At 52.6% G+C, this 27,965-nt stretch overlaps 1 protein-coding gene across 1 annotated transcript in view; it reads right to left on the bottom strand.

The window, feature by feature from the left end:
* Positions 1–4,974: 4,974 nt before the first annotated feature.
* Positions 4,975–27,965, bottom strand: part of ARRDC1 (arrestin domain containing 1) — a 38,199-nt gene continuing 15,208 nt past the window's right edge. The window contains exons 2-8 of the mRNA XM_075716965.1: positions 22,939–23,049; positions 8,562–8,612; positions 7,841–7,995; positions 7,164–7,346; positions 6,607–6,783; positions 6,012–6,423; positions 4,975–5,039 (exon numbers count right to left, since the gene is read on the bottom strand). Coding sequence (XP_075573080.1) covers positions 4,975–5,039; positions 6,012–6,423; positions 6,607–6,783; positions 7,164–7,346; positions 7,841–7,995; positions 8,562–8,612; positions 22,939–23,049 — 1,154 coding nt within the window. The remainder of the gene's footprint in view (positions 5,040–6,011; positions 6,424–6,606; positions 6,784–7,163; positions 7,347–7,840; positions 7,996–8,561; positions 8,613–22,938; positions 23,050–27,965) is intronic.

Raw genomic sequence — 27,965 nt, 5'->3', positions numbered from 1 at the left:
CCACTAAGTTGGAGGAGACGTAGCTTTGCTTTAGCGTTGGCTATAAATTGGCTTTTGAGCCTCAGCTGCAGGCGTGGATGCCTCCTCTGAAGGCCAGGAGCCACTTCTCGCCTGCTGTGCCAGGCCCTCCCGGCGCGTCTCAGCATACAGGCAGTGTTCATCACACATCTACCCCGAGCAAAAGCACCCATGGTCTTAAAAAAGGAGATATTTATTTACATTTTTTCAGTTCTTTACATTTGGTGGTTTAAAACCCAGGACAAAAATACTCCCCAGAAGCCGTGGTAAACATGTAAAACTGCTAGTTTACTTTTTAAAACCCAGTAATAAATTGCGCAGAAGTCTTAGGTTGTACAGAGCCATCACAAATACTGTTGTATAAAACCCCCAAAACCTGTAAAGAGAACCACAGGAATAAAGAATTACAGCCACGAGTACTGGTACAAGAAAGGGCACGAGTTTTGAGGGTTTTACCCCACCAGTCTCTCTTGGGGAGGAGGGATGGGACATTCCTGTTGCAGATAGTTGGAAATATTTAAAAATACTGAATAAAAACAAAACATACCCCAGAACACCCTTTATCTCCTCTCTTGTACTGGCTCAACAGGAAAACTTCCTAGCAGAAAATACTTGCTTTTACAAAACTACTGAAAGTTCAGTGGAAAGCTAAAAAAGAATCACTGTTCAACAAACAGAAGAGCCTTCGTGTCCCTCGTCTCCCCGTTCCCCATCTCCTGCAGGCAATGGGATGACAGGTGCCAAAGTGGAGTTTAGGACACTGAAAAAGCCAAAAATATGGAGGTGGCACATGTGGAGAGCAGGACAAGAACAAAACCATGAAGGACAAAAAAGAAGCAGCAGAACAAAAAAGGACAGAAGATATTTTCGGTATTTTCCATTGAATGCTGAGTTTGGAAACAATTAGTTCACAAGCTTCACTCACGCCCCACCACTTCCCCACCCCATTTGAAACAAAACCAAAAAACAATTGCTTAAAAGATTTGAGCCAGGAATTTGAATGAATTCCTGTGCGCTGAAGTTTTTTACCCAGAGCTGGGTTTGGAAAAATGGACATTTTTCCTCCTTATTCCAGAGTTCAGAAAGAGGAGAGAGAGATGACCTGGGGTCTACAGGAGCTCCCCAGGACTTAGAGGTTGAAGCCAGAGAGGCTGCAGAGAAGAGAGGCGGCAGCGAGGCAGAGGACAGAGGGATTGCCCACTTGCCCTCTCCAGAGAGGATCATACTCAACCCAAACATTGGTTTTAGCCCCATCGTGCTCATCCAAAGTATTCATATACCCCAAGGACCTGGCTGCCGTAGCACCCTGAGGCCACAACTGTGGGTAGGCTTAAGGAGAGCTGGACTAACTCCTCCATCCTGCAGTCCTGGACTGTTTCAAAGGGGTCTGTGAAACATGAACAAGGCTCTTTGTATCAGGCTTCGATTCCCTGCCACAGTGGTGGAGGACAGGCAAGGCTGGGCAGGAACGTTGAAAACCACAGCGCTTTGGCAGTTATTTCTGTCTGCTTGCACAACAGCGAAGTTGCTCAGAGACAAACTTAAGGTGATAACCTGCTGCATCCTGGCCAGAGCCGTCTCGCAGGTCTGAGAGAGGCCTCTCTCTGCAGGAGCTGTGCGTGCCCAGTCCTAGCATCCAAAATAACGAGGACCAGCAAAAGGTCTAGCTCCAACTCCTTCCTGCTCCCTCCACAGCAGCCAGCAGAGATGGACACTCCTCACCAGTGAAGAGAGTGCCCACTTGCTCTTTGCTTTGCAAAGGGGACTCCATATACAGCAAGAGGTGCTGAAGGACCAATTTGTAGCAAATATAATTTGGGAGAAAAAGCTCAGGTGCACAGGAGCACTGCAGAGACACAGGGAACAACACAAGAGCTGTGTGAGATACAGCTGGCCTTTCCTCTCCTCAGTCTCCACCATGAACGGTGCATTCCCAACTGTAAAGGTTAAACAAGGATGACAGACACTGGCTGGGGGTCTAGAAGGGCATCCCAGTGGCTCTGGCCACAGTAACCAAACAGCATTCAAGTTTTCCAGCCAAGGAAATTGGGCTGGACACATCACCAGCAGCTCAGCTTCAGGGATGGAGAACGAGGAACCAGGAATCCAGTCCCAACCCAGGCTGCCTCTCACAGACCCCGACTGGGTCAGGAGCCTGTAGCCCAACCCAACCCAGCACATCCAGAAGCATTGACAGCTCATAGAAATTTTTCCAGAGGTGTGGAAGGGATTTTGGGTTGAGGCCTGAAAGGAGGGATACATACTGCTGACAGCAAGGAAGGCCACAGGAGCTATGGGCTAAGCCAGGTAAAACAGGTTCAACTAACTGGGAGGAAGAACACTGGGGAAGAGATGTACCATTACGAACAAACAAGCACCTGCCTTTGGCCCTCTGTGTATCAAGAATGCTTTTCATGGCAGGCACAGACCACCAGACAAAGGAGAGAGTCTTAAATGATAAAAGCTGGGCAGAAGCACAAGTTGAGCAGAGGGTGAAGAAGGATCCTCATGTCTGAGACACAGATCACACCTCAGGCTACTTGCAATGACAACATTTAGGCAACAGTTACATGCTTCAGACATGGTATCACCAAACTGTGGGTGCAGGGAGGAGCATTATTCCATTTGTAATGTTTATTCCAGATGGCTCTTTAAGAGAGGGCATGGGCTGGTGGTCTCCAGCCCTTCCAGCCAGACCTTGGCTGTTCCATCTCCACCCTCCTGAAGGTAGGGTCCATTCTCCCCTTCCTTCCCACCAGCCCACCTCTCCAGTCAGACAGCAGAAAGCACTGCCCAAAACCCGTGGGCCACTTGGATAAACCATGGGTTTGGGACACAAGGCCAGGGAAGCAGCAGTGCAGTGGCTGCTCTCTCCAGAGCCGAGCCCATATGGTGCCAAAGTCTCTCCAACTATCTGGAACTATGAGCCCAGCACTGCGGTCAGGCTGCACCGTGCTTATTTTCCCCAGGCTGCCTTGGCAGAAGTCATCATCCTTACTGGTGAGAGCAAAAAAAGTTGCTTCATTTCGTAAGAAATCAGCAACACACATTCCTGGATTTGGCAAGAACAGGCACATGGATAAGCATCAGAAATGGATGAAAAAGCACAGCATTTCTCTTAGAATAATTTATTAAATACAGCATTAAAATTTATATTTATGAATTCAATCATTAAAAACAAAACTTCATCTTATATATATATATATATATTCAGGGACAATGACAATCATTCTATGAACATTGGTGCATGTTGTGCCAGCACTGCCCAGAACAGCACCTTCTCTACACTAGCCTTAAAGCAGTTCAACGCTTAAAAAAAAAAAAAAAAATAAAATAAAAAGCATTTGCAAAGAAAGAGTGCAAAGCAGGGCTTGTCCCCAGCTGCCTGCCAGGGGTGTGCAGAGGCGGGCTAAAATGAGGAGGCAGAGGCTGCAGTGCTCCTAACAGGTCTGTTAGATATTGCCCGCCCAGCGTGAGGCCGTGTGGAGACCAATTCTCAAAGGTGCCAAAGGTCTGCAGTCCACAATTTTAGCCGTGGCTGGATGCCTGTGGCTCTTAAGGATCTGGTTTGAAAGCTTGGGCAGTCAATACTAAAAAAGCTAAACAAGGGGCGGGGGGCAAAGCGCAAAAGAAAAATGTTGGTTTACATCCACCAGCTTCTTCCCCTGACCTGCCAGGTCCAGCGGAGGCTGTAAATGAGATGTAGCAGTTTGTGCTCCCACTCACTCATTTTCACATCCTGCTGTGGCTTGAGAGGCGGCTCAGGAGACAAGCGGTAAACCAGTACCGGCTCGCAGAGAGAACAGTCCCCAGGCCAAGCACCCTCGTGCACTGGCTTGGCAGCGTTGACCGCTCCTGCAAGACGCCAGGCTGAGCCTTGAGGGAGGGTCGTCCCAGAGGCAAGGGCTTCCACGGACAGGGCCCTTGGGCAGACTCAGAGGTAGCATCAGACAGACTTTTGTAACTTGATTGTCATGTAATTCTGGCCTGCCAAAGGCAGCGGGGATGGAGAGGGCACCCTGCAGGGGTGGGAGATGGGACATGGGGGATCTGGTCCCCCTGCTTCCAGACTGCCTAGAGCTGTTCATCCTGGTGCTGTGGTCTAGCAGCGAGCAAGGATGGACTGTATCCTACAGGGCTTTTCAGAGGAAAGCTGCCCTTGCCGAAAAAGGCCAGAAGCTGGCTGGTGGGCCCCCCATGGTAACAACAGGCTCTCCCTCCACAGCTCACCAGGGCCTCTTGAGTTATGAGCAAGTGCCCCAGCAAGCTCCTCGCTGCCAGAGCCTGCTCTCCTCTCACTGCATGCAGGCAGTGGCGCAGCCCACCGTGAGAGGACCAAAGGCTGCTGGTCACTCACCCCACAACACGGGTAAAGCGAGGGCTTGTGCTTTTGGCTTTTTAAGAGTCCCTGACCTTCTGAACCTGCTTACTCCAAGAAACCTCCTGTTTCAGCTACCCTTAGGACCTACGAGGACAAGGAGGAAGGGCTGTCAAAACCATTGACTCATGGCCCCTAAAAGAGAAGAGAAAGTCCACACAGCCCAGCCTTCACCTACAGTGGAGACATGCCAAGTCATGAGCATTTCAGATAAGGCATCGCAGGTGCTTTGATAGTAAAGCAGTTAGTGTTGACTACAGTACTTTAAACACAGGCTGCTGCAGAGGGCATCCCTAGGGCAAAACCAGTTCTCCAGCACTTGGTGCAGCAGAAGGAGATGGTTCAGTTTCCCAGACCTCTCCTATACACACACGCAGGCTGCTCTGGCTGCCCTTTTTGGTTTTTTTTCCCCCTTGCTAGAAAGAGACTTAAAAAGCCCAGGCCGGGATGTGCCATTTACCCCACCAAACAGCCAGAGAGCCAAAAAGACGCCTTGTGCTGTACCGGACTTTGCAGTAGGCAGGTCAACCGTGGCGCCTGGGGGTGGGCAGCGCCAGCGGGACTCAAAGCAGGGGAGGCTAGTTGCCGTTGCTGATGCTGGAGTTGGCACTGCTGCAGCTCTGCTCATAGGATGGAGGTGCCTCTGCGGTGGAAAGAAAGAATAAGAGCGGTTATGGTGGGTGTTCGGGAGGTTGCCTTTACCCCAGTCTATGTAACTCGGTGCCAAGTAAAGCAACTTGCTAACATGTACATGTGTCATGCATGCAGGCACTCTCTCTCCAGGACCCTACATCCTGCCCCACTGAAATACACGGGGTTTGTGTGTGCACACGCAGAATTTTAGCCAGCTAGTCCCATCCCTGTCCTGATGCCTATAGGGGTTAAAATCAGCACCTCGAAGTCCTGTTCTGTTCCTCCCCTTCTTTCACAAGCATCCTCATGTATTCCAACACCTCCGGATCACAGATGACCCGTGGTCCATGTCCCCCAAGCCAAGGCCAAAGTGACACATTGAGTGTCTTGTTACCTCGGTGCTAAGACAGGTTTAGTTGGGTACGACTGTGTTAACAGTCTGTCTGTGCTAACAGGCACTGCTGATCCCTGCCACCCCAGCCACCTGGGACGAGCATGGCTCCAGGAATCCAGCATGCTGGGATTTCCCCAAGCTTTTCCAGCCTGGACAGTCTCTCAGCTCCCGCCCCCACAGCTTGTATCTTCAGACCAGCTGCAGGCCTACTCCAAGTCAGACAGAAGATTTCAGTTACATCATTTTCCTGGCTCTGCTCCCACCAGCCTCACCACAAGCCAAGAAGTTTTTCTATCAGTGGGAGGCTGAAAGCTCATTTAAGAACAGGGAGATCCTCTCACGACAAGCCTAGGGCAGGCATGGGTGTAGACGTGGGAACCGACAGCCGGCTTTTACAGCTGTAAGAGGGGACTCCTCCAAAGGCTAAAGCAGGCAGAGAGATCTCATGAACCCCTCTGACATCAGCCCCGAGTGGGCTGACATCCCTATATTCCCACCCAGTTCGCAGATATCAAAGAGACTCTTGAGGTAGAAGATGTTTACTATCACACTGCCAGCCCATTTAGGTCTCAGGAGCAGCCTGCTCACCATATGGGTAGCCCCACGTGCTGTACTCTGGAGGCAAAATGAGAGAGCTGGCTGTGGGGACAGGCACCACATTCCCCTCAGCATAGTAAGGGACCGTGGCTCCCGTCGACAGGCAGAGAGTGGGATGGTTTGGGGAGCCCGTCTGCTCCGAGTCCACCCTTATCTCCTGGAAGCTCAGTCCTGGGGCATAGCTAAACGGCTGCTGCTGGGAATGGCTTTTGGTAGGGATCGAAACGTTGTCCATTGGGTGATAACCGCTGGCAGCCTCCTCTTCCTCCGGGGGGGCACTGGGTACCACTGCAGATGGTATGTGTTGGATGGACCGGGAGGGGCTCAGAGGCACCCTGTTCACAGCAATGTTACCAATATAAATGGGGAGAGTGACTGAAACCTCTGGTGACTTGAGGGAAACCTGGAAGAGAAGGAAAAACAGTGGCATCCTCTTCATTATACATTGCACTGGGAAGGTTCACCTGATGCAAGGGCCACCCACACCACACAGCTATGGAGTTCAGCGATTGAGCTCAACCCAGAAGGGAGCACAGAAGTTGCAGCACAGCCCACTGGAGCTCTCCAAGAGCACTGATGTACTCACTTGGATGTAGTAGTCGATATGTATGAGGCTACAGCCCTGCAGAATGGACTGGGGCAGTGCCGGAACGAGTATCTGCTCCTTCCATTCTGCATGTTTCCAGGCTTTCACTCCTGAGCCTTCCACCTCCGCGATGGTCCTCAGGTCGTAAATCCAGCGCTTGGATTTATAAGCCACCTTCTGTACGGACAGGAGAAAATACAGCTAGCAGAAAGATTGCAGATGGTCTTCTGTCTCCCACAAACGTTAAGTCAGGACACAAAACCACCTGACTGCTTTGTCAAATAAGCACGAGCACAAACCTAATGTGCATATTACAGAGCAGAAATACCCATCATTATACGATAGACTGAGTTGGTACAAACAAGACAAGTTCTACCATTTATTTCCCCAGGAAGGCAGAGAGAAACAGAGTTAGCCAGAGGCCTGGACTCCTTGCTGCCACCTCTCAGCCACTCGCAGCAGAGATGCACGCCGGTGAGAACTGCCCCAGTTTCATAGAGGCCTCAGGAGTGTGGAGTACCAGCACAAGCCAAAGAACCACCCTTTCAGATGCTTACCTGGAGCAGACTGGCTACCACAGCCCCGGTGTCCCGGCCCGATTTGTTCTCTATGTCCGTGCGGAGCTGGATTGCTTGCCCCACAATGTACCCTTTCAGATCCGAGGTGGCGGTCAAGATAATGTTGCCACTTTTCACAAGCTTGTAGTTGAACTTCTTGGTGATTGACATAGTGTTGGGCTGCTGCAGGACAGCAGAGAGACAGAGATGTTGGCTCAAGAGAGTCAGAGAGTCTCCAGGAAAACACTCAGAGATTCAAAACAAGCAAGCAGAAATATCTGGTCTAAGAGGACACAAAGAACGAGCAACACAGCACGGCCACAGACAACAGGTCTCACTTCTCCATCTCCCCAGTTTTGCTGTCCTATTAGTCACTCTTCCCTCCAAAGCAAGTTCCCCAAACCCAAGTCTCTAGAAGCACCTGATGCTATTGGCCATATTGGCCAACACCTCTCTCTGTGTGCTGAAAATTCACCCAAATCTTTCAAAGCAACATGCAGAACAGTCAAAAATCACTGGGAGCACAGACTGATGGCAAGGCAGGACAGATCAGGAGTCTTGCACAGTCAGGGCATGCAGTCAGAGAGTTGTCCAACCACACAATTATTCCTCAGACAGCACGCAGGACAAGTGCTGAAGCCTTGGCACTTCCCAGACACACTCCTCCTTGTTCTTACCTCAATGTCAGGGATGTCGTTCAAGTTGAGAGGGCAGAGAACGTAGAAGATCTTGTTGCACTTGTAGTCCTTGGAGAAGCGAGGTGTGTCTATCACAGCTTTCACCTGATGGAGGACCTTGCCAAAAGGGCCTTCAAATGATGTAGGAGCAGAGGCTGGAGTCAAGAGAGAAATAAAAGGATCATAAGGCTGAGTCAGGCCAAGCATTTCTGAACTGGAAGTACAGTCCCTTTAAACAGCTTTACTCTTCACCTGAGGAGTTCTGCAAGTACCTGAGAGACAGAGCACACGGGGATTCCCCCAAAAAAGAGCCGGGGCTGAACACTTCAGTCACTCAGAGACTTTGCTGCAACCTCCTTACAGAAGGGATCCTCTACAACCACAGGTGCAAGAGCAGAGATCCTCTCTCTGAGCACACTGTGTGCAGGATGGTTGGCTAGCCACAGGCCAGGACCCCTGCGCACACCCAGAGAGCTCACAGGGTCACGCCTGGAGAGGCATCAGTGACAGCTCAGACCCAGCTTTACACCATCGCAGAAGGTACCCGCTTGTCTAAGCACCTCGACTGTCTGTGGCTGACCTTATGCTCCCTCTAGCGTCTCCAGGCCAAGCTGCCAGCCTGCCTCTGCCATCCAGCCCAAGTCCTGCTCAGCACAGCTCACGAGGCTGCAAAAACCAAGGCTTACATGGAAATGCCTTCAGCCATTTATCTGCGTCATACCTGGCAGCAGAAACTGGAAGGGAAAGTTGTGCTCTCCAGCTGTCAGGACCCCTGTGGGAAACAAGAGTAAACGGTAAGTGGGACAGGCTGTTGCCTTGGAATGGTGTGATCTTCTGGAGAGCGTGATCTTCTGGAGAGAGAGAGAGGCCACCACCTGGGGAAAAACACACAACTTGTTCAGCTGCTTACAGCCCACTGGACAACTCCAGATCCAATAAGCAGTGCTTGAGTCAACAGGAGCATCTGCTGCCACCCACGTCTCCTTGGGACAGGACATGTCTCCATTCCCAATGACTGGTTCTGCGTTAAGATATCCTGGAAATAAGGTAGTTTGGGGCAGGATTTAAGGGATCCCAGTGCCATAGCAAGTGGTCAGCCCCAGACTACTGACATAGGGCATGGAGAAGGGATGCTATGTGTTTATCTTCCCTCAAGTAGGCTACAGCCAGTCAGGGGGAAGGCGAGAAAGCGCAGGCACTGCCTGAGGGCAGTAAGGAGGTCTGGTGGGCCTCAAACTGCTGTAGCCTTAGCCGCACACCAAGCCCCACGCGGACTGCACAGTGTTCAGGAGCTGGAACGAGAGGTCCATCTTCCAGGCCTAAATCCACCCCTGGTCCCAAGAAGGAACCTGCAGTATCTCAGCGTGGCTGCTTAGACAACAGGAGCCAAGGAAAAGATTTCCACATTAAAATCTCAACACTGGTTTTCTTCAACCATATCCCACTCTGCAACGGTGGCCTTGAGGGTACAGATCAGAGCCAAGACTCAGTGCACGGCTAAAACAACAGCTACAGACTCAGACTGCCCAACCCCATCCACCCTCTGGCACTCCCATCCAGATTCCCTCCCAGGGCAGTGTGACAGCTGAACTGGACCCGCAGTGTGATCCGGTAACATCAGGCAGCTCCCAAAGTTGCCTTCAGTAAGAAAAGCACTAAGGTTTATCCACATTTGTTAAATACGTGTAAACATGAGAAGTTTTGTTTTTAAAGTGGCAGTGCTAAGAGAAGACCTGGATACCTATTAAATCAAGCTGCATTTATTCTGCTTTGTAGGATCACTGCTGGAGGTACCAAGACTAGATTTGGCTAGCTCTTTCGTTGATGCAAGACAGAGGAGACAGCTTGCCCGTTAGCAATATTGGCTCCGCAGAGCTGACAGTAATAGAGTCCTATCGTCAGGGATTAAGTGGATTACATGACAGGGGGAGGTGGGGAAGAGAGAAGCGTAAATCTGCCCCACTGACACTGCGATCCAGGTAGGAGGCAGGGGAGGTGGTATTTGACTCCGTGCGTCCTTCACGTTATGAAAAGCTGCACCTCTGCCCCTCTACTCACTGTCCTGGTTTCGGCTGGGATAGAGTTAATTTTCTTCCTAGTAGCTGGCATAGTGCTGTGTTTTGGATTTAGTAGGAGAAGAATGTTGATAACACGCTGATGTTTTTAGTTGTTGCTGAGTACTGCTTATGCTAGTCAAGGACTTTTCAGCTTCCCATGCTCTGCCAGGTACACAAGAAACTGGGAGGGGGCACAGCCAGAATAGTTGATCCAAACTGACCAAAGGGCTATTCCATACCATATGACGTCATGCTCAGTATATAAACTGGGGGTTTGGCCTGGGGGCAGCGATCGCTGCTCAGGAACTGTCTGGGTATCGGTCGGCGGGTGGTGAGCAATTGCATTGTGCATCACTTGCTTTGTATATTGTTATTATTACTATCATTATTATATTATTATCATTTTACCTTATTTCAATTATTAAATTGTTCTTATCTCAACCCAGGAGTGGGTTTTTTTCCACTCTTACTCCTCCGATTCTCTCCCCCATCCCATCGGGGTAGGGGGAGTGAGCGAGCGGCTACGTGGTGCTTAGTTGCTGGCTGAGGCTAAACCACGACACTCACTCAGCCACTCCACGGGGACCTAAGGACACCCCAGTTGGTGTGCATCCTGCCTGCAGCGCAAAGGCATGCAGAATAAATAATATGACAAGCATCCCATCGTGTATCACTACAAAGGCACGTCAGGAGAAAACTAAGAGATGCCTCTTTATACACTTTGTCCTTCCAGAGAGGAGCAAGATTTGCTCATTCCCATCACCTCACCTAGAACACCTCCCTGGTGATTCCCCTCCCCATCCCCCAGATAAAACCTAATTATGTGGGCTACAATGCAACACCCGGTCTTGTCACCAGGTGGAGGCAAAAAGCCAGTCACTGCCTTCGCTGCCAGGCCTGATGCCTTGCAGAGCTGGGACAGGCACAGATGTGTGGGGCATCTTCTCCTATTCCCTTCTGGGGAAGCCTCGCCCAGTTAAAGGCAGGAGCTTGAGATGTAGCAGGTGTGTAGCAGGTGCTTGTTGGTTATGGGGTAAAGCCTGGCTAATATTAATGACTCAACTAACCCAGTGCTTGTTTGCTGCTCCATGGGTTTCTGCCTTTTATTGGGCACCATTCAACATTGATCTTCTACCCGTTATCCTTACTTTTGGAAAACAAATTGATAAACTGGAATACATCAACTCTCTCGTGCAGCTTCTGCATTGCAGTAAGGGGACTTGCTCCATCTGAAAGGGAGAGGGAGCAAGCCCTATTCCTGCAATGAAAAGGAAGGGAGATGGGAGTCCCAGAGGGTAGTGACCACTGAGTGGCCACCAAGACCTGGAGACTTTCCAGCTGTCTGACCTGCAGAGCCCCAGACAAACATGCAGGCAGTGATTTCAAGTCTCCTGCTAGGAGCATGAAACTTCACAGCCTTTCCAGGACCCTTAGGAAGAGCTCACAGACGCCACAAGGTGAAAGTCCCCCTTCTACATTACAGGCAGCATGACCTAACAAGTCATTTCAGTCAAGCTCCTGCCCAGCTCATGTGCACCAACAGAACACCAGGCTGGAAGTGAACCTGCGAGTACTTCATGTTCACAGTTTCCAACCCCCTGCAGAAAACCAGGGGTCCTGAAGGTTGCCCCCAATGGCAGCACCGAGCAAGGCAATATGCTCTCCCAGCAATGCACATCGCCAGCATCACTTGCAGAGGATGCAGTCGAGCTCTCGGAGCCTATGTGTGACTTGGTAGCACTGATACAGTTTCCACATGGTTAGCCTGGCCTCCAAGTAAGTCACCAGACAAGAACTGCCCATAGGTCAGGGCTGACCACCCCGATAGCTCAGACCAAGCCCGAGCGCCCAGAGACCTGTTGGTTCACAGCATACTCAGACTTGCTGTGACCCCCTGGGGCAAGGGAGCAGCCTACAAATCCTTCCTGCAGTTCCTGCCTGCAACAAGTTGCCCACGACAGCTGGAAAAGGCCGTTCCTGCTCTTCACGGCCAGTGATGAGTTCCAAGACCAGCTACCCCAGACTGAAGTCATGCCCCGTCGCAGCTCACACAGACTGAGGCCATCACAGCAGTGCTTGGCTCACGGCCATGAGAGCCCAGACCTCAGCCCCACACCAAGCAGGGAGCCAGGGAAACGCAGTGAGCTCTATTCTCCACTCCATTAAGCAGAGAGATGCTGCAGGCAATTAGCAGTAGCTCTTGTTTTCAGACCTGCTCCTTCCAGCCCACACTCTCCTCCCCCCAAAGAGAGAGAAGCATCTTTATGCCAGCTCTGAGACCCTCCACATACAGGGAATTTTCCAGCAGGCTGGACCAAACACCCAGGTCATACCCACAGGAGCAGATGCCACCACACGCACCTTCATTTGCTAGCATGGCTAACAAACAACTGGGTGCTTGCAGAGTGCCAACTTCCAGCTGAATGCCTGCATTTCTTGGCCTTATTGCAAGCATGGAGGCTCTTTGGGCAGGTCACTGGTGGAGGGGCTACGAGGGGCAGCAGCACCCTCAGCCCTCATCCTGTCTCTCTGGCTAAGAACCCCCAATCCCAGCTGTAGGAGCCCTCAGCAGCCTGGAGCAGGCATTCCAAGAAGCCCACTGGCAAGGAAAGTGGAAGGCGTGTGGGAGTTCAGTGCCAGAGCTATTTTAGAGACAAAGAGTTAATAAAAATAGATGAAGAAAAACAGACGATCCTGACCAAGACAGGAGACTCCCATGAAGGCATGGGCACAATCCAGAGTGCCTGGCAGAGTGACAAGGCAGCAGAGACCACAGGCAAGCTCAGGTCCTGCCTGCCTCCTGCTGCAAGTGGGAGGAGAGGCAAATGTTTAGCAGTAACCCCACACTGAGTTGCTCCCTGGGCTCCTGCTTGCCCCTTCTTGGCAGGAGCTCCTCCGGCACGGACACAGTAGAGGCTCCATGTCCAACCTGCCTAGGATTACAAAGCCATGTCAGTCTTTTGCCACGTGTCTGACGCCTTTGGCAGGTGGAAATTTAGCAAGTCCCGAGCCGAGTCCCCCCCTTACAGTGGGAAGGGAGGTGGCAACTACTTTTAAACTCTCCAGCTGGCAACTCTGCTCCTAAAGGCTGAGCTTCCATTTCCGAATGCTGACTAGTCTTGACATAGTCAGGAAAACCTACAATTTCCCTTGTCCCAGCCATCCCATGAGCATGGGCAGGGCACAGGCTGACCTTGCCCCAACACCCAGGTACCTCTCACATGGAAAACAGCAGCAAAAGCCACCTCCGGCACCCTGCGAGGGACACTTGCAGTGCTTGCCCATCCCATGCAGCCATCGCGACAGCAGGACAGGGCAACACACGTCCTGCTAGCCACACACATGCCTTGGAGAGATCCCTGGACCATGGGAGGGGAGATGCGGCATCGTGCACAGCACGCAGAGACATTCTGCCTGCCTGGCTGCATCTGCTGTAGAACACCAGCATCCAAGCAGTGAGGGGGGCACAAAGCACTCACTGCCCCTGTCCCTCCAGCCCCGAGAGCTTCAAGTAAAGATCCAGGACATCTAAGGTGCTAATTCCACCTGCAAGTTGACTTTGCAAGAGAGACAGTTGTTGGCAGCAGGCAGAGGTGAGAAGGTTTCCTCTGATGGCCACCGTGACATGCAGATACGCAGGAGAAGCAGCCTTTTCTGAAAGCTCCTTTCTGAGCTGCTCCTGAACCAGAAGCTTTGCCAAAGCAAGCCGCAGACTGTGCACAGGCGAGAGCAGGTCAGCAGGAGTTCAGCATCGCTCGAGGGGTCTCCGACAGCCCCACACAGCAGGCTGCAATGCTCCCGAGCAGCTTGCAAATGCACTGCGAGGGGAAAGGGCTGTGCAAGCCACCGCAGCTGCACTGAGCCGTTACCTCCCCATTCCCAGAAGCCAGAACAAAGGCCACAGTGTGCTCAGCCACAAGAAAGCTTTTCCTGAAGTTTACATGCAGCTAAAAATACCTTGAGAAAGTCATTAGGCAGCAGAGGCAGCTGGATTAGCAGGGTTCTGCTATGGGGCTATACCTGCAGCAGCCTTTCCCCCTGATAGGAGACGAGCCAGCAGAGATAGGCCACCCCCGCATGGCTTTTGGAAACATCCTCCCTAAAAATTCCTGGAGGGAAAGGAACCGCTGCCCCAGACAGCCTGGAAAAAACCAAACCCAGACAGCAGGAGCAGGAACAACAAGCTAACAGTGCGGAAGAGCTGTCTTACAGTGCAGAGAGTGACCTTGGAAGTTTCCCTGAATCCAGCAGAGATTTGGTTGGAAGCAAACAGATGCTCCCATTGACAGCTCAGCCGCTCCCCTCTGCTCCATGTTGGGACAGGGGCGTGTTTGCTTGTACCGGCGGACGTGGAAGAGGCCTGGGAGGACTCATCATGTGCAGAAAGGAAACGCCTTGATCCAGAGGGCTGACACCAAGTCCTCTGCCGGGTCCCAGGAGGTAATCTGGTGACGCAGCCAGGCCCAGCTTGGGCTCCCCTGAGCGATCAGAGCCTGCAAAACATCACCAGCGACAGGGAGCGCAACCCTGAGCCCAGCCCTGCATGACACAACAGATCTCTGTGCTGCAGCACCATCCCACAGCACTCAGGGCATCTGCAGTCACACTGATGTGCAGTGGAAGGACAGAAATTAATGGGTTTCCCATGCAAAGCTCAAGCTGACCATGCCCCTGAGCCCACCCAGCCGCTGCACGCACCATTCTCTCCCCGCAGACAGCTCTGCTTTGATCCATGGTTTCCCCACACTCACCGCAAACCAGCACGCCACTGCACAACCACATGGGAAAACACAACACCGTTGTAACCATGTGTGGGTGAAATGACAACACGTCTGTATTTACACTGCTAAACAAATGATCCAAGTCAAGCTTACTCCACCACAGCACAGGTGTTGAAAGGGTCTGGACTCTTTTCTGAGCAATCCAGCTTCCCTGGCCGGTGCTGCCAGGCCCCTGTCCAGGCAGAGCCAGCAGCCAGAGGAAGTCACCAGCCCTTCAAAGCCATCATCCCTCCGAGACTGAGGGGAAGCTGCCTGCCCACACCCTGCCTGCCGACAGCCAGCCGAGGGCTGGGAAAGGTCCTTTAGCAGCCTCTGCCCCAGCACGAGGGCAGGGCAAGGCTGGGCTGGGGTTCAGGAAGCACCAACCGCACACAAACAAGGACACTGAGCCCTACCTGCTGCATCCCACCTGGGCTTCCCAGTGCTGTTCTGCAACTTCTCGGTTAGTGGCCCATGCAAACAGGCCAGTCTTACAGTACTGGTGGGGCCAGATCTGCCTGAGCTGCATGTTCAAACCAGTTCAAACTGCAGGGACATCTGCCAAACGCCTCCTCCCACATTGGCTCCCCCAGCCCCAGCATCTCCATCCCTGGGGAGCTGGAAGCCACAGGCAGTCACAGCCGTCTCTCCGCGAGGCTGACTGCCACCACGACAAAGCCAGGACCTCCACGTTGGTGCCAGTGGGGGAAATCATTGGAGAGAAGCCAGAAGAGGGTTGGGGGATGCCTTGGTCACTGATGTGGTCACCGATGCACAAACATGACAGACTCAGACGAGCCTTATTACTCACCCCTGTGATATCTCACGCTCTGGTGTGCTGGGAGAGACAGCCCAGACATCTGAGCACACAGCAAGCTGCAGGGCCAGGCAACTGCAGTGCACGGTATGACACACACCTCTGCCTCACCAGGTTTCATCCATGGCTAGACTAGGGTGAAAAAGATGAATATTCTGTGTATCGTTCCCTCCATCCCCTGAAGAGAAGGATGCTATTTGCTCCACAGCCACAACTAGGAGCCTGGAAGGTGTCCCTGCACCCCAGGCACAGGAGCCAGGGAGCAGCCGAAATGGGGCTCCTGCTCCAACCTCCAGCTCTCCCAGCTGGTACCTGCCAAGCAGACAGCAGTGGCTCTGCTCCCTCCTGCTGCACATGCGGATGCTAGAGCGGGAACAAGCTGCGCCTTTGGAGTACACATATTTTTTTTAGTTCTTTTAGTAGAGGAACAGCAGGCCAGGCCATATGGCAATTTCCCTCTGGCTACTTAGCGAGTGATGCATTAACTGTGCTGGCCAAATCATGTACTACGGAAAGGTACCTGGTGCCTGCTGGTGCCCCAGCCATCACTTGTAGCAATATAGTCTTCCTGCTGCCTAAAATCAGCCCTCCCATTTCCCTGGGGAAGGCAAGCTCCTCCGAAGGTGCTGAGTTAGAATGATACCAGTGTTGCTGATGTATAGCTCAGGTATACTCTCCTCTCGAGGCTCTCCAGGCAGAGAGCAGGAAAGCAGCAGGTTTGTGTTTTCCACTTCTGGGTGGAGAAATAGGCAGCCCTGCCTCTGTGCTGTGCTACAGGATACCGATTCCCCAGCTACTGGAAGAACCGTCACTCTCGCTGCAGTACTGACGGCCAGCACCCTGCTCACCCCTGCCCTCCTGTCTCTCCCCCATCCACGTTTGCAGCCCAGAAAATTGAATATTAGACATAAGTGAGAAGGTCAGAGCTCTTCTAGCTCGCAGGAGGCTGCATCAGAGATGTCAGATAGGAAGCATTAATTTTGTCTGTACCAGGGCACTTCAGGTGATGCTGGGCCATTGCAGCTTTAGTGTGAAGACTCCAACTCAGTCTCTGGTGGATTAAGCTAATACACAGGATTACAAACGGCAACAAATGAGGGTAAACACACACATTTGCTCATGCCATCCCTGCAGCAGACACAGGTGCCTCAGGGGGAGCAGCTGACAGCCAGAAGAGCAACCTGCCAGCAAGCATAGCCAGACCTGCTGGGGAAAGACTCGGCGTTTAGCTCAGCTTAGTTTTGCTCAAATGAGAGCTCTCCTGCTACCGACAGCACTTCAGCCAAGCAGAGCTGCCATACCAGCAGGATAGGAGCGCAGTCCCCAGCAGGCTCCAAGCTCCCGTTCAAAGCAGCAACTCGCCCACGTCAGATCTGCATGCATGCAAACACACAGTAGGAACAACCTCCAGCACCCCAATATGGTTAACGCTGCCGAGATAAACCTTTCTTTAACACAGGAGGCACAGACTGAGGAAGAAAACACACCAGAAAGCTCAGCACTGAGGCTAGGGCTCCACTGCTTACAAATCTCTGGGTCAGCAGTTCTCGGTGACATTTTCAATGAATTAGCAGGATCTGGCGGTATGGTAATGCTGAAAAAGAACTCCAAGGATTAACAGTGATCTATTGAGGCAAGAAACTGGGAAGTGCTGAGGAAGCTTTGTGACCCAAGGCAATTGTAGCTCCTTCCACATGGTTTTCCTGGGCTGAACCTGCAGTTACTGCTCCAGAACCTGGCAGCACAGTGTGGCCAGGAGCTGGCACCAGCACATCCTTAAAGGCTCACTGCTGCCCACAGGCACCCTTCTGCTCTCACCTGGCCAGGGGCTGTCCAGGAGCATCGCCCACTGCTTTGCTACCCCCTGCTCAGAGAGTGATTCCTGAGCACAGAACAAGAGACCTAAGTCTCTCAATGCCTGCTTAGTCAGGTCACTAAGCTTTTTAAATTCAGATGGAAGACAGAATTGTCGCCCTGTGCTGACTGTTGGCTATGAAGGTGTTGTGCCAGGCCGGCAGAGAACCACCCCAGGGAAGAGGCAATTCACAGCTGCCCCTTTTTAGCTCTTTGTGCAAGAAATCTGCCAGCAAAGGAAGCACATGGGGCAGCCAGGAATTCCCTGCAGCGCCTTCTAGCTAACTAACAAGCTGCCAAATGTAAGGTCAGCTGGAAATTACAGCCAGCTCCCTGCACGGGTTCAACTCAGGTACAAGTAGGATTTAAAGGGAATTAAAAGAGGAAAAAAAAAAAGTCTACCTTCGCATGCACAACCCATCCACAGGGCAAGAGCTCTGTGTGCAGTCAGAGATACAGGGTGTCCAAAGATAACAGCCCTGTGTGGGTACAGGCGCACGATGGACCGGCTCCTCTCTGGCTGAATACGGCCAGAGCTGCAGCAGGGGAGGGGGAGTGGAGTGGGAGGCCTCCGCAGAGCTGAATTACTCCATTATATTGGATCAAGAGAAGCATCTCTCTGTCCGAGAGCAGTGGGTACAAGCAGTGCTATTTTGTACCCACTGCAACTGGTGTACTTGATCTGACACCTACAGAAACCCAACACCCCTCACTCCTATTGCATTTCTTCGCAAAAAGAGGACCCAAGAAAAAACAGTACCAGGGAGCAGTCAAAGTCCAAGACAAACTCAGGCCAACTGGGAAACGCAAATCCCCACTCGGCCTCCCCTCCAGGAGGCAAATAATGAGCCTCCCCCCGAGAGCCACCCATGGCTGAGCGACCTCCTCGGCGCTGCACTGTGTCCTCCAGCAAACAGCAGCGAGGCAGCGAGCAGCTCTAGACCACCTGGTATGCTCAAGCGCTTTCTAGTGACTTTTATGTAATGAGCCCAAGTTCATTAAACCGCTGGCCTGGGCGTTACTGCCAAAGCCACAGCACAGACCCTGTGCAATCCCCCAGCTCCCCCGGCACCTTGCAGATGCCCGCTGCCTCCAGCTCTTGCTCAGCCCTGGCCAGCCCCAGCAATAGGCTTTCCTGGCACACTGCTTGAAGCGGGACAAGCACCATGCCAGCACAGACGTTAGCAGGGTCCTCTGCAGCAAAAACACCGGTGACCAACCTGCAGATGCTCCAGTGGCATGACTGAGCCATCCACACCCTGGATGCTGCTCCAAGGAGGGGGTGAGAAGGGAAATTAAGGATGAGGCCAGTGCCTTAAATAAGTGCTTGCATTGCAAAGTAGGCATCTGGGTTATTTCAGGGCCTGCCTCCTTTCTCATACAATGTACACCCTCAAGAAAAAAAAAAAAAACAAACCCACAACTGTGTAATACAAGCAACAGCTGATGCTACAGAGGATGAGCTGCCCCCTCACTTACTTCACTGCGAAGGTGTGTGGGTAGAGAAGTGCAGAGTTGCTCTTAGATACTTAAAGAGCAATCCAAGCCTCCATAGTTTTGCAAACCTCCTCTCCCCTTCCCCCTATGTGTCCTCAAAGAGCACAGATCACTGTTTTGTAAAGTTACTGCTCAGGATGTGGGAACGGAGAGAGCGAGGCGGTTTGTTTTTCAGGCTGAGCGTGCCGCCCTGCACAGTCCTCCCAGGTGCCAGCACTGCTGTGGCCCTGCTGGAGCACGAGCCACTTGCCAGGGACAGGCAAGATGGAGATGCACTGGCTGCATGGCCTTGGGGACACCTGGGATCCTCCCTCAACCAGAGCTGACGCTACCAGGCTGGATGAGCCCTCTGCAAGAGAGCTGGGGATGGTGCCAGCGGGGAGCCTGGCATCACCCTCTGCCCCAGGGCACAGCCTGGCTGCCAGCTCCCCCCCGAGCAGGAACATACTGCTCCTCCTTGCTTTTGTTCAAAAATGAGAGTTAACAGCATTGCTGTGTAAGGTGGGGGAACACAGGAACAGGAGAGTCCTCTGAGGCAGAAGCAAATTCCCCCCATTCTTCTACTCATTTTCCATTTGTGCTGCTGGAAGGTAACATCCCCCTTTGTGGACAAGATGCTCTTGCAGCACTGCAGAAAGGCAGCCCCTCCACCTGACACACAGGCCTCCCGCGGTCTCTGCCATCCCTCCTGCTGTTTGCTTTTCAGGGCATGAGAAAGACGGGTGGACACAGCTAGCCCTCACCTGAGGGAATTGGCGTGTATTCACCCTGGGGGGTTTCTGCATGTTTTTATGCACGTGGCAGGACCATCCCATACGCCACTGCAGTATTTGTCCACAACCGCAGTAACCTCTGCTCGTGGTGCTTGCTGCTCTTTGCCTGCAGCTGTCCCGTGCTGGCCAGGGAAGGAGTTGCACACTAGCGGTGTGGGCCATCGGCCGGGCTGGCACCGTGTTCCTTTGGGGGTCCTTGCTTGGGAATGCTTCCAACTCCCTTAACTCACCCATACCCTGGGCTCCTGCCATCACCCATCAGAGAGCACGGCCCCAGCTCAGCACCCCATGCCCCAAGAGTACATGACTGCCTCAGTTTCCCCTCCCAGCTGGGTGTCAGACCCGCATGGAGGCACTCCGAGGAGCACCCACAAGTGCTGAGTGTGCCTCCCCAGCAGCAGCTGCACCTCAGACTGCTTTGCTGCCAGACACTGGAGCAGCCTGTCCCTGCCAAATGCTCTTGTCCAGAGTCACAGGGAAAGGGACAGCTCTGCTTTGACAGTCCATCTGTCTGTCTGAAGCTCCTTCACACTCTGTTCAGGAAAGGCCAGGGCAGCTGAGAGCTATTCCTGGGGAGCCTAAAAATGCTGTGGCTGAGTCAGCGCCAAGGCCCTGCCCTGCTGCTCATGCCCACGAGGCCAATGCATTGACTCCCCTAGCAAACTCCTGCCACTGCCTCACTGCAGGGCTGTGCCGTGCCAGGATGCTGTGCTGCCAGCAGCCCCCTCGGAGGAGGCAGGCAGGCAGACAGACAGACAGGCACACACGGAGGCAGAGTCACAGAGAAGCAGCCAGGCTTCCCTGCTGCTCCGCTGGCCTGGACATGCATCAATGTCACGGTGAGGGCTATGACAGCAGACAGTTATCTTGCTTCCCAGCACCACAGGCTGGAGCGGTGCCAGCCCCCAGGGCTTTTGTTTCCGTATCTTCACAGGCCAGCGCCACAATTGCAAGTGACAGTTTCAAAGCTGTCTCTGGTGGAGGACTCAGGTCCAAAGGCAGCATCAACACTGCCCTCTCCCACACACATCCCATCGCTCGCTCCCTTGCGTCCTTGGGGTATGGGAAGAAGGGCATGGGACAAACATGGCAAGTCCAGGACAATAACTCCTGAGCTTGTACCAGTTGCACAAAGAGCAAATGCCCCATAAGCGCTGCCCTTGGCTGCGATCCCATGCACAGGGACTGCCTGCCCTCTCCGTGTCTGCTTCCCTGCAGCTGGGAGCCAGAGGCTGAGAGCTGCCAGTGGTTGCATCCACTTTGACACAAAAAGCAGAAGATCACAGGTCAGTGACTAAGTACCTGGCATGCTGCTCCAGATTGATTGCTGGTAGCTGGGACCAGGCTTTTCCCTGTAATTGCACTGTAGCTTTGCAAGACAGGACAGTAATGACACTACAACGCACCTCAGCTTTCCAGTGCAGGACTCTACAGTCCTACGGAACAGATTTTCCCTTCAATTCATTACATCTCTCATAAGTCATGCACTACAATTTCTTGCCTCACTTGCCTGGAGCTGCAGTAGTTCTGGAAGACTTCAGCTGGCCGGTTTTGTCCTGATCACACCCCAGGCACGCAGGTGGGCAGCTGCCCGCTCCACAATCGGCTCCAGTGCAGACCGAGCAGCCCAGCCCTGCCACCCCAGCCCCAAGCACCCACTCAAAGTCTCAGGCTGGCAGAGTCTACAATACTAGCAGTTGACAGATAGCAGCACTGCACTGGGCGATACACAAGAGTCTGGGTCCCAGAAAATTAAGAGCCAAAAGACTAGGGCTTTCCATGAATGGTTTAAGAGCTGGGAATACCAAATTTTGGCCATCTTTGGAATTCAGACCTTCAAAGAGGACACTTCAGAGCCATGAAAGCGTGTATCCATCAATGCATTTTCCTTCCATCCTTCCCAGTCCACACTGGTCCTAGTTGTCAAGGGGATGGCTCCCAAGGGGAACCTCACAAGAACCGACCACCGAAGCGGCTATAAAAATCTCCCAGGGGCTGTAAAACCAACAAACAGCACACCCACGTCTTCCCACTCCTACCTCCTGGTTGGCTTTTGCCACTGCTCAGATTTACCAGGACAGAACTGACCACAATATCGCAGCTCTCCCTTGCATCATTAAATATTAGAAAGAAAAGCTGGAAGGTGCATTTTTCAGTGCAGTTGCAGGTTTAAACCTCTCCAGAAGTCCACAAATGTTCACAGCCTTCAGCTCCCAAATCTTCTAAGCTCAATGGCCTGCAGCACCTTATAAATCCTCTAGGATTTTGCTACCCCAACATTCACAGCTAGGCTCTCTGGCTGTGCTCAGCACCGCATCCAAAATCAAGCAGGAACATTTCTCATCACCCTCCCAGGCAGTTTACCTCCAACTGCAGCCCCTGGCCTATGAGCCAAACCAAGGGGCAAACCAGCCAGCTGTCTCCCATCTCCAGGACCTGAGAGCAAGCAGCACCCACTCCAGTTGCTACGGGGATGAGGTCAGTCTCCCCTTGATGCTAAAAGCTCTGCTTGAAAAATTGCTGAGCTAGCAGAAACTGCCACTTCAGTTTTACCCATTTCCTGTTATTAGATAAAACAGCACCAGAGAGCTGAGCTCCTGCTAGCCTGGGCTTTTGCCACATTACAGTTACCACTACAGCCACTGCCTTCAGCAGGTGAATACTGGCACGTCTTGATTTCAACAGGAGCCAGGGCACAGCATAAATTATTTGTGGTAAGGCTGACCTATTTAAGAGCAGAAAGACAGCATTCATTCGAGCCCAGAGTCCCCAGAGGCTGCTGGTGTCACTTTACCCCACAGGATAATACAACCCTGTCGCTATCTCTGGGCATCTCTGCTTGCAGGGTGGGGTGTGGTGGTAACTGCATGGCTGTTCCTGCCATGCTCTCTACGTTTCTCTTGGAGTACAAGTGACACCTCCACATCCCTTTCAATGCAAACTACTCCTGGCCTGCAACTCACTTCTGTTGATCAGCTTTGATCAGTGTTTTGTGACCACCACAGACAACACACACAGGAAGCGGAGCAGGGTGAACCCAAAGGGCCTTGAAATAGCAGAGAAGTCACTGCTGGCAGCCCTGTTTCAGGCAGACCAAGGCCAGAGGGTGCAAGTAGTGTTTGCAGAGTGGCTGTCAAGTTCTGCAGCTATTCAGGATGCCTCTCTGCACAGCTCCTTCTAAGCTCTTGTAGTCTCTAACATTGGTTCCCATCCTCTGTGCACAGAACAAAGCAGCCTGTGAAGGGATATTTCACAATGAGAAGATGCTGCAGTCTTGGTGATACATTTGTGCAGACCATCTCAGAATCACAGATCTCCACTATGTCTTTGTGGACCTTACCTTTGTCTGCCAGAGACAGCGTGCTGTTAAAGTACTGCTCCTCCACGGTCCATGCTGTGTCATTGATCTTATTGGACACTCCACAGGATCCAACGCAGCTCACCTTGATGGCTGTTGAGAGAAAGCATACACATAAGCACTGGGAGAAAGCAAAAACTCAGGTTCAGACTTGCTTCTGGTACTGTACAGAATCACAGAATCATTTAGGTTGGAAAAGACCTTCAAGATCATCTAGTTCAACCATCAACCTACCACTACCAAGTCCACCAATAAACTAATTAAGGGTCAAGCAATAATTGATTTCACGTTCCTGGCTTGGTGGCTGGATTATTTTTTAACGAAGTAAAACTAGGAATCATTAAGATTGGAAAGGACCTCTATGATCATCAGTCCAACCATCAACCCGACACCACCATGCCTACTAAACCGTGTCCCCAAGTGCCACGTCTACCCGGTTTTTGAACACTTCCAGGGATGGTGACTCCACCGCCTCTCTGGGCAGCCTGTTCCAGCGCTTGACTACCCTTTCCGGGAAGAAATTTTTCCTAATAGCCAATCTAAACCTCCCCTGGCGCAGCTTGAGCCCATTTCCTCTCGTCCTATCACTAACTACTTGGGAGAAGAGACCAACACCCACTTCACTACCACCTCCTTTCAGGGAGTTGTAGAGAGCGATAAGGTCTCCCCTCAGCCTCCTCTTCTCCAGGCTAAACAACCCCAGCTCCCTCAGCCGCTCCTCGTAAGACCTGTGCTCCAGACCCTTCACCAGCTTCGTTGCCCTTCTCTGGACACGCTCCACCACCTCAATGTCCTTGTTCTAGTGAGGGGCCCAAAACTGGACACAGTATTCCAGGTGGGGCCTCACCAGCGCCGAGTACAGGGGCACAATCGCCTCCCTGCTCCTGCTGGCCACACTATTCCTGATACAAGCCAGGATGCTGTTGGCCGCCTTGGCCACCTGGGCACACTGCCGGCTCATGTTCAGCCCGCTGTCAGCCAACACCCCCAGGACCTTTTCGGCTAGGCAGCTTTCCAGCCCCTCTTCCCCAAGCCTGTAGCGTTGCATGGGGTTGTTGTGACTCAGGTGCAGGACCCGGCACTTGGCCTTGTTGAACCTCATACAGCTGGCCTCGGCCCATCGGTCCAGCCTGTCCAGGTCCCTCCCTCGGCAGGGCCATCCTACCCTCCAGCAGATCGACACTCCCACCCAGCTTGGTGTCGTCTGCAAACTTACTGAGGGCGCACTCAATCCCCTCGTCCAGATCGTTGATAAAGATATTAAACAAGACCGGCCCCAAAACGGAGCCCTGGGGAACACTGCTCGTGACCGGCCGCCAACTGGACTTATCTCCATTCACCACAACTCTCTGGGCTTGGCCATCCAGCCTGTTTTTTACCCAGCAAAGAGTACGCCTGCCTAGGCCATGAGCCGCCAGCTTCCTTAGGAGAATGCTGTGGGAGATGGTGTCAAAGGCTTTACTAAAGTCCAGGTAGATGACATCCACAGCCTTTCCCTCATCCACAAGTACGTGGACTTGTGCAGGAGCAGTGCCTCAGGAAAACACACACACGGTGGAAAAATGGAGCAAAGGAGTCGGGTTACATTTTGATTTCAGAAGCACATTTTCCCATTACTCTCAGCACTGTCGCACAGTCCCTGCTATCCCAATGCTATTCCCAGCTGTTATCACCATTGAAGTCCTCGTGCTGGCCTCCTTGGACTGTGAAAGCCCTTAACAGCAGTGATTTCAGCACCCCGAGAGGTAACCCTCTCTCTAGTTTTCTCCCAAATGAACCAACATCCCCTCCCAATACGTGCATCAGCCCCTGCACTCAGGCTGACAGCAGAGACCTTTGTGGCAGCAATGCTCTCCTATATACTTGGGTGTCCCTGTCCGGACAGGTATGAGCAGCAGAAAGCTCTGTTGCCTCCCACCCCACAAGGAGACAGGCATCCCACCAGCCATCCCACCAGCCCTGGGAGGAGAGAAATGTTCAGCAGGAAATGTGTTTGGCATGAGCCCATTAGCCAGCTAAACAAGGTGTATAGCCCTGTCTGCAGCACCCTCCAGTGCAGTATGAACAAGCCCAGCTGCTGCTCGAGTTCACAGCCCACCTACCCTCACGGACATCCCCAGTCCCTTGGAGCCTGCCTCTGTGTCCCGGGGTTGGTCTCTACTTCAACAGAGTACAGCAGAAGCACTTTGCCCATTAACACTGGTCCTGCATCAGGACTTCTGATCACATTTGATAAGTACGCTGCTTCTCAGCAGCCAGAGACCACTTTGAATGGCTTCTGACTCTTGTTAGAGACACAGCAAACCCAGACAGAAAAGTCTGGAAGCATTTGAGATGCTGCTTGACCTTCCCAAAGCAAGAAGGGGAATTTGAGCCATGTTTGTGCCTTGCCTTGGGAAAGTCACCCCAGAGCTTGCCCTGCACCATGGATTTCAGAAGCGCTACCTACAAGACATTTTCAGTTAGTCTTGGCCAATTCACAAGCAGGTTGAAACCAAGCTCTGATGTCAACACTGGACCACGGAGACAGACAAATGTGACAGACTGGCCTTGTCACACAGCAGGAGATGATCTGTGGTGCTACCGCCACACAGGGAGGATGCAGGCAGACCCATCATGGCACAAACTGGGCCTTCAGGGCTGTCCCAGCCTGAACATCTCCTGTCCTATCACCAGGTTTTGCAACAGCTTTAATGGATCCCATAGAACTCCCTCACAGAATTCATCAGGTGAATAGTTCTACCGGCAAGAAGGTGGCAGGAACTACCAGACAGACTCTTTTCCCATTTCACCCATCCGCTCCCCTGTATTCAAGCTGTGTCTCACAGGAAGCATCTCCCTAGGAGGCAGGTGGCCAATTTGCGTTGGCTTAAGAGCTCTCCCCCTCCCCGCTCCACAAGCCTTCTCAGCCATGCTGATCTCACCACCTCCACCCACCTACCCAAACACTGAGGGGTGCAAATGATGCTGTTTGCAACCACCTCAAACACCTCTCCTCAAACACCTCTCCAGAGCACCTGCCTGGCCAGTGTGACCATGTCCTCTACGCTGACTCAAGACAGGGTGGAAAGAAACCCCAAACCTAGCCCTCTCTGCAGGTGGAATGCATAGTTCTTACCCCAGCTGTGCTTTGCTACATGCATTCAGGTGGAATGGGCTCCTCAGGGCTTAAAGTCTCTAATCCCACAACAAAGAACAGCATCTCCCCATCAGATCTGCTGCAATACCTTCACAGACCAATCATGACTTTGAACACCAGGGCCCATCCAAGTGCTGTTTTATACTCAAGGGCAAGGGATAAGCAGCTCCAGATGACAACTCTCATTAACCAAACATCAATATAGCAGCAATGTGCATCAGCACTTCCAAGGCAGCGGATGAACAGGAGAGCATGGCCTGCAATGGGAGCTGCCTGCACCATGGCACACAGCACACCTGGTCTGAGCTGACACAGGTCCCCTCCTGAAGCAAACCATGACACTGAACCCCGCTGCACACCCCCGGATGACATCCAGTCCTCTCTTTCACCAGATAGAGAGCTAAATCCACATAGGGGTTTCGGCATCAGAAGAAGCAGGGAGCTGTTTTAGCAGGGTGGCATCCTGTGTTACCCAGGCATTGGTACCAGCTCTCATGCTCCCACCTTGGACATACTGCCATGTCTCTGGGTCCACAACAAGCCTGCCCTGCTCCAAGTTAGCCCAGATAACTCGGATGGATCAAGTCAAATCAAGCCTAGGCTCAAATGCTCCACTCCCACATTTTCCCATGGGAGATGCAAGCAAGAAAAGCCCAACCAAGAACTGGAGAACATTCACATCCTTCAGGAGCAACAGCCCCTGAACAGGCTCCCCCTCAGCCTCCCTTCGCCACAGAAGTTTATAGATCACCACCATCTGTTGCAACGCCTCGATAAGGGGATGATGGTCTTTAATTCAAGCCCGCTTGCTGCATTGCAGTGCTGAGGCACTCCTGTTCCTGGGAGGCAGGTGGGTGGGCACGTTCAAGCTATGGCCCATCTCCCTTCCCACAGGAGACAGAGACACAGCAACCAAAGGCAGTGGGTTTGCAGCCTGACACTCAGAGCCAACCCTTGGCTGGTGGTCCCTGCTGTGATGGTGGACCCCCCTGTAACCCACCATTATGGCTAAAGTCAGACCATGTCTAAAAGTCTCACTGCAGCTAGCTAACAAGTTCTCTATCGCAGGCACAGGAGCTATCAGCTCCAAGGCTTCTCAATTAACCACCAACATCCCAAGCTGGTGTGACTGCAGCCAGCCTGTGCCTACAGAGGAGGGACGGTTCCTGGAGGGAGAGCTCTGGGGCTCTTGGGCATCCCAGTCCTGCGTCCCCACTGAGGGCAGGCCTCTCCAGCCATGTTCCTGACCGTCATGCACCCTGGGGCTGCCATTCCAGGTGTGTGAGGGCAACCAAAGGGGCAGAAAGCAACATCTCAAGCTGAAAAGCTTGAGGGCAATTTCACAGCAATGGAGAAACTCTCCCCTTTCCCCTACACTCTCCAAAGTTGCCAGTATTACCAGGCACACCAAGTCGCTAGAAGTAGGACAAGCCTCAGAGCAGTTCAGGTGGCAGAGGATTCGTTATGGAGCATCTTCTCCAACCTAGTCCAGAAACATGAGCTCCCCCTGCCTCACTGGGGCAGAAATGGGGTGGATGACAGCTCTGAGCATATGCATTGCCCCGTGGCTGAGAGTGGGGCTGTGGCTGGATATGGGGATCACATGTCCCAGCTTGCTCACCAGGCTCCTGGAGGAGCCAGCAGATCCCCAGGCCCCCACAGGGTGGGCAACGCTGGGGGCAGCAGGTCCAAGGCAGCCAGAGAGCCCCCCCATTTCATCCCCACAGCCACAGAGCAAGCTCAAACAGGAAAGCCTGGTGGCTGCAGGGCTCTTATTCCCCCCAGGTTATCCAGGAGGTTTCAGAGGCGCCCGGTTCAACAGGTCAAACCATTTATGTTACTCCTAAACAGGTTTTAGAGCAGCAACCAT

This window comes from Pelecanus crispus, chromosome 9 (assembly GCF_030463565.1).
Source record: "Pelecanus crispus isolate bPelCri1 chromosome 9, bPelCri1.pri, whole genome shotgun sequence".
In the NCBI taxonomy this organism is placed as follows: domain Eukaryota; kingdom Metazoa; phylum Chordata; class Aves; order Pelecaniformes; family Pelecanidae; genus Pelecanus; species Pelecanus crispus.
Note: the sequence above shows the minus strand (reverse complement) of the source record. Positions and strands in the feature narration are given on the sequence as shown.